Genomic DNA, 6,413 nt, shown 5'->3' on the forward strand with positions numbered 1-6,413 from the left:
ACTGGTGATGCTAATATTACAATAAGAAAATGTATTTGAGAAGAAAATAGTTATATTAATGAAAACAGACAAAAAAAAGTAGAAATTTTTGACATGATTCTTTTCCCACTCAATCTCCTTGGCTAGCAAAGAAAGTGATTTATGTCTGTTTTGTCGTAGAAAATAATTGTTATAATAATAGATTTGTGTTTTAATTAATGCAACTAATTGTCTCCTACGACTGTTAAATTAATCTTGGTTGTCTTACACTTCCTAACGACAACAATCACTAACGACAACAATCACAGTAGACCAGGACGAAAGGAGCCTCGGTTCTCAACAACTCACCAATGCTACTCTTCTCTGGGTGTCTTAATGAAAAAAAATATTCTTCCTACCCTTTAAGTTAATTTTTCTTTTTACTTTTTTTTAACTAGTCACTTTAGACCCTAGCTTTAAACATTTTTACATTACAATCTGAAAATTAACAAGACATTACAATGCACTAAATTCCCTCTATTCTCATTTATAAGATTTTAAATTTACATATAATTTACAGCACTTGTATGTATTTATTTGTAATAGTCCTTCATTCTATAGTCCAAGAGATGCTTACCCCGGACTAATAGTGATAAGAAATAGGAAGTACGCTTTTTTCTTTAAATTACTATATTTTTTAATAAACCTAAATTTCTTTCAAAATTCTCCCAAAAGAGAGGAAAAAACTAAAAGCTAGTTTTCAAGACAAAACTCGTCGAAAGGAAAAGGCATGTACAACACCCAAATACATAGAATACATAATAAGAAACCCCTTAAAACTAAATTCACTTGCCCTTGTTGGCATCTTTTAGTTGTAGCCCCATAAGACCAAGCAAATTGGAAGCAGGACCAGGAAGGCCTTCTTGGGAAGAAAAGGAATCAAGAAAGCTTTTAACAAGGTTCACATCAGCATCAACAGGAGTAAAATCCTCTTCCATGTCTGCCGTGCTGGTATTGGACGTTCCCTGCAAAACGATCATAATAGCATTTAGACGAATCAAAACTAGAATACAGAACTCGTCAATGATTTGTCCCAACAGGAAACTTTATCATTTTGGTTTAAACAGAGTGCAGAAACTTTATCAGGATAGAAAGATCCTAAGAACTTTCTTTATAAACTTTTCTTGACATAAATTTTAGTGCTTCATGCAGTGTGTACATATGTTTGTTGCACAGATGGGAATTGATTGTTTAATTCTGCGCTTTTTCTAAGGGAAAGAAATAAGACAAGTATTCGGAAACTTGGAAGTTTGTATAACATAAAACTTGGCACTGTAATACTCTTCGCAGAAGGTGAGAAATATACCTCGTCTTTTTTGGCAACTTGTTCCTTAGCACGAACAAAACTTTTCTCGAGTGTACTGGACTTCAACTCCTCATTCAAAACATCAGAATAAGAATGCATAAAAGTATCCTCACCATCCTCATTGCCTTCAGAAGGTTCTGCTTCATCACTTTCATCTTCTGACTCTTCTGTGTATATAAATGTATAAAAAATATACATAAATTAAAATTTGAAATTGTAAGACCCCCAGAAATAAGAACTTTTTTTTTTTTTTTTTCTTGTTTCAATCGTGTCCTCTGTTTCATAGGAAGCATGTACATTTATTTCCAAATCAGAATTATAATACTGCTTGATAAGCTGACATTAGAGATATCATCATTAATACTTGAGAACATGGAGGATGAACACAAAGCAAAGACGGGACACAGAATATGGTAATGTTAAATTAGGCCACAAAGACAAGAAACATAATATGGCACATCAAAGCATGATGTATATCCTTTACCAAAACATTCTACTTAATCTCAAATTCTCAAGTCATAAGGTACGTCTTATATGAATTATCAACTCCAATAAATAGTAGTGTTAACAAAATGAATGCACAGATAAAGAAATAATAAAATACATTTCTTAAGGAAAAAGGTGTTGTTCACTTCACTCTGAAAATTTTGCTTTTTCAAAAGGTTCTTTCTAGAAACAATTAAGGAGACAAAAACAGCGTCCTTTTAAAAAACATCTACACTCGTAAAAAACAGTTCAATAAACAAAGCTGGCTTATTCAACAAATAAGAACAATGAAAAACGTACCAAAATCCAGGTCAGATGAGGACCCTTCTTCAATATCATCATCACTAGCAATGTCTTCAAAACCATGTTGCTTCATCACTGATTCCATGTCTTTGATGAAACAGTTTACATCTAGATTCACCTCTTTTAGGTTCCTTAAGAAGAATAAAGAAAAAAGTAAGTGTTGGATGAGCTGCTTATGCTACAAGGACAAAAGAAACAAAGCATGGTCACTTAAAACAAGGGTTACTTGACTTTAATATGAATAGTAACTCAAGCAAGTATTTGGTTGCAGCCTGAAGCAAATTTTCATTCAAAATTTCATAAATGGAACTTCTCCCGGCAACTCACTAAAAGAATATCAACAATAGGGCTAAGAAAAATAATAGCTTGGAATCTATACCTGTTTACCGAGATTTTCGGTAACTATATTAATGAATATTTAGGAGTAACGATAAGAGAAGTAGAAGGTTAACACGGGATTTTTACATGGTTGGGGCGTTAATGAACCTTAGTCCACAAGTCAATAGTATTAGAGCTTAGAAAGCCTTTTACAATGGAGTTTCTCTCTATATTTTAACAGAGTAACTGTATATTAGTTGAAGAGAGATCCCTTTTCCAGTGTTCTATAGCCTGTATTTATAGGCTTATGGGAACACTGGGTATGGGCTGGGTATTACCCGGGCCCATCAGAGATATGGATATTCTTGGCCTTTCTAGTGGAAGCCCAATATAAAAGATAAAACATACATGAATTCCAGACTAGTTAAGGCCCAATAAGTTGACCCAAGAGCTATATCTCGCCCGACAAAACAGTGCTTTTGGTCTGGACACTTCGAATTACGAGGCAGATTCAGGGGACATGACCAGTTAGAGTACTTGGCAGCACTGATCTAAACAACGGCGTGCAATCCCGAGGTGGCCTTTTCCGCAGGTGAAAAGTGGGGACAATGCCCACGCGGAGTGGGGCGGCTTCAGGGTCCTGGACGCTTGGTCCCTCCAACCGGGGACGATGTGATCCGGGTTCGTTTACCTTTGTCCCTCTTCATTTACCACAGGCCCGGACCGTACCAGGGTCCGGAACCAGGACGCGTATGTCGTGGGGGATTCGAACGGTCTGCACATCTCCTGGATGACTATCCCGGATGACGAGACCCGGATGACCATACAGGACCCCCCTAACGGGCCCAGAAGTACACCCGAGCCCCGTGCCCCTCTTGGACATTCCCGTACCAAGAGGCCTTGGGCCGAGCCCGCATGTTGAACAGCCCCTAACCATGGCCCTGGACAAATGTCCCGGGTCTACGCAAGAAATGGGGATAACAATACCCAACATGAAACATACAAACCAAGTTCCAGTCACTTAATCATGAAATTCAATCCAATTCAAAAACTTACATAGAATTAGCTCAGCTTCCAAATCAAAGAGCAAACTAATGCCTAAACCTAAACCCCAAATACATTTCCAGAAATTATAGTGTTTCAATAACTAAAAAAATTATGAATAATGATGTGCTCTAAAATCATGGCACTATTTGGTCCTGCTCGAAATAAATTTGATTGTTTAAATAAAACTATCCATTAGTTGGTGTCACGTCAGTTTTGGTGCATAATTTTGGTGCACATATTATTACTAAAAAATTATTGCCAGTTGAAAAGTAGGAGTAGCAACTTTTAATTTTTTCTGAAAGCAACTGCTAGATTTCAAACTAAGTTTGTTCAGCCAGGATGGCAGACATCATGCCAATTACAAACATAACAGAAAAGAATCAAAATATGTTCAACCTGCATGGTGCAAAACCACCTCATTACAGCTAAGCCTGAAAGATAGCAACCAACTCGAAAGGGAAAAAATAACTTTTAAAGAGGTATAAACTGCAATAAAGAAGCCAATGAGATTCAAATTTGATAAGGAATCAAGAGGAAAGAACAAGGCAGGGGTTTCAGAAGCAACCGAAGTTATGAAAACATTAGTATTTTGAGACAAAAGAGCATGCAAAAATACAAATGCATGTGTGCTTATTCCCGTGTCGTGTTCTAGTAAATGGGGAACTAAAAAAATTGATTCAGATGGTAACACAAACCTGTCCTTAGGAACCTCAGCCCCTTTATAGCTTGAAACTTTACCGACAAATGCCTTCATGGTTTTTGCTATGTCACTGGGATCAAACTCATCAACATTAACGCTGCATGATTCACCATTATCTTGCTGTACTTTTGTCTTCTGCTTGTTCTTATGTTTTGCGTTATAAAGCTCAAACTCTTTTTGCCTCTCTGAAAGAGCAGAGTTCAACTCATCTTCTCCATTATAAAGCCAGGAATCGTCATCAGAAGGAGCAACACCCTGACCCTTAAAATCATCTTCCGAATGAGGTAAAGCAAGAATCTCATCTATGCGTCTCAATGGAGCACTTATAATCTCACTGCAACAAAATTAACAATTCAAACAACAATAGATAAGTATAAACTTGGAACAGAAACACCTCTATAGTTAGCTTCCTAAAATTAAGACAAACTAAATACTCATCATTTTCCAATGGCAAATTACTTGCCACTGATCAAACAAACGATGACATATCAAACTATTACTATATACAAATCAGAACAACATATTCAAACAGAGTTAAAACATGAAACTTTAACATACCAAATTTCTGGCAGAGCTACAAAAACAATAAGTACCTGGCATTCGAAGACAAAGAACTGTTCTTGTACTGTTGCTCCGCGTTGTGCATCAACCTCCGGTACTCTAGGGACCCCGAAAGCTGCCCTTCAAAGTAGCCACTCTTCTCCAAACTCTCCTTGAACGCTTCCCAAGTACTCCCTTTACCTGCGGGCCCCTCTCGCAGCCGCTGCTGGTACATCATCTCGAATCCACAAGCGATTTTCATCCCCAATTCGGATTCGAGATAAGTTGAAGTATCAGACCTACTGGGCATTGGATAACATTTGGGTGCTTGAAACGTCTGCTGAACCAGCTGAGCATACATGGCTCTCGACATCTTCACCGATACTCGTACCAGTTCTTCTTCCTTACCTTTTCTCAAGAACTTCTCCATTTTCGCCGCGTACTTCATCGAGTCGATATCTCGGTCGTAGAAAGCCTCGACCGCTAGAGAAATTAAGCAAGGCTCGTGCTTCAGCACTTGGGCAACCGAAACTGGAACCAAAACCCTAACATTATGGGTATTCAACCTCGCCCTGTCGGGATACTCCGATATCCGATTCTTCACGGCGGTTAGGACGGACTCCGTCGCCCGTGACACGTTCCCAAACTGATTGATGAACTTCAGCGAATCGTCGAGACTAGGGCTTTGAAGACGATCTTTCGGAACGATATGGAGGTCGCCGCGGCGGAGGAAGACCCGGTTGAGGCTGTTATCGGGGTTGAGCCAACGAGGGAGTTGGAAAGCAGCTTCAATGAGCAAGAACTCACCGTCGGTATCCCAAACTCGGATTGAGAGGTCGGGGAACCTTCTAGAGATTTCAAAGAGGAGAAATACAGTGAACCACTCGTCGTCGAGATTATCGCCGTAGCGGAGCTTGCCGTGGAGGTGGGGATGGCGGTTGGAGCAGACGCAGGAGGAAGAGGGGTGGGGAGACACTGAAAGAGTAAAGGGCTCGTGCTGCCATATATAGTCGGAGAGGAAGGGAGAGATGGTTTGGAGTATTTGGAGGTGGAGGGAGTGGAGTGAGGAGGAGAGAGAGGTCGAGGCTGCTGTGGGATTTAGAGAGATGTCGGGGAAGATGGCGTAGAAAACGGTATCTTCTGGAAGTCTAGAGGTTTTGTGGGATAATATGGAGGAGGAAGGAGGAGGAGGAGCATGGTGGGCTTCTGGAATGGTCGCCATTGTCGTCTCACTCTCTCGTCTGCGTGCTTCTAACTCGACGAGTCAGTCACTCCTTTTCTTTTCCTTTCTTGAATCTTCATGCTTTTCCTTTTTCATTCAATTTATATAGCAGCCCTAAATTTAGGAAATTATATGGTAAGTAGTCATTTTTACCATGCTGGTTTTGTTTCTTTGGTGTTTATTCTAGTTATAATTTTTTTGTTTAGTTTTTAAGATATTCAGAATAATTTAAATTACTAAAATTTAGTTGAAATAACTTTTTGCAAGCATGGTTATTTTACTTTATATGCTTGTAAAAATAGACGTTGAAACTATGTTTTTTTTTAACACGAAAATTATTCATAATTTTTCAAAATTTATTAGAGTTTAATTATAATTATAATTAATATCGTCGTGAAAAAAAAATTAGAGTCATGATCATATAAAGAATGTGCCCTGCCAATAGATTAAAATGGACTACCTTACTTATACAC

The 6,413-nt window shown here is 38.5% G+C and overlaps 1 protein-coding gene across 1 annotated transcript; it reads right to left on the reverse strand.

Moving 5' to 3' along the window:
* Window positions 1–480: 480 nt before the first annotated feature.
* Window positions 481–6,043, reverse strand: LOC133806332 (protein ecdysoneless homolog). Its single transcript, XM_062244450.1, has 5 exons — window positions 4,772–6,043; window positions 4,174–4,512; window positions 2,111–2,244; window positions 1,325–1,491; window positions 481–983 (listed from the first exon to the last, which is right to left on the reverse strand). Exons 1-5 carry the CDS (start codon window positions 5,938–5,940, stop codon window positions 804–806), a joined length of 1,989 nt encoding a protein of 662 aa, XP_062100434.1. The 5' UTR covers window positions 5,941–6,043; the 3' UTR covers window positions 481–803.
* Between the last annotated feature and the right edge of the window lie 370 nt (window positions 6,044–6,413).

This window comes from Humulus lupulus, chromosome 1, assembly GCF_963169125.1.
Source record: "Humulus lupulus chromosome 1, drHumLupu1.1, whole genome shotgun sequence".
NCBI lineage: Eukaryota > Viridiplantae > Streptophyta > Magnoliopsida > Rosales > Cannabaceae > Humulus > Humulus lupulus.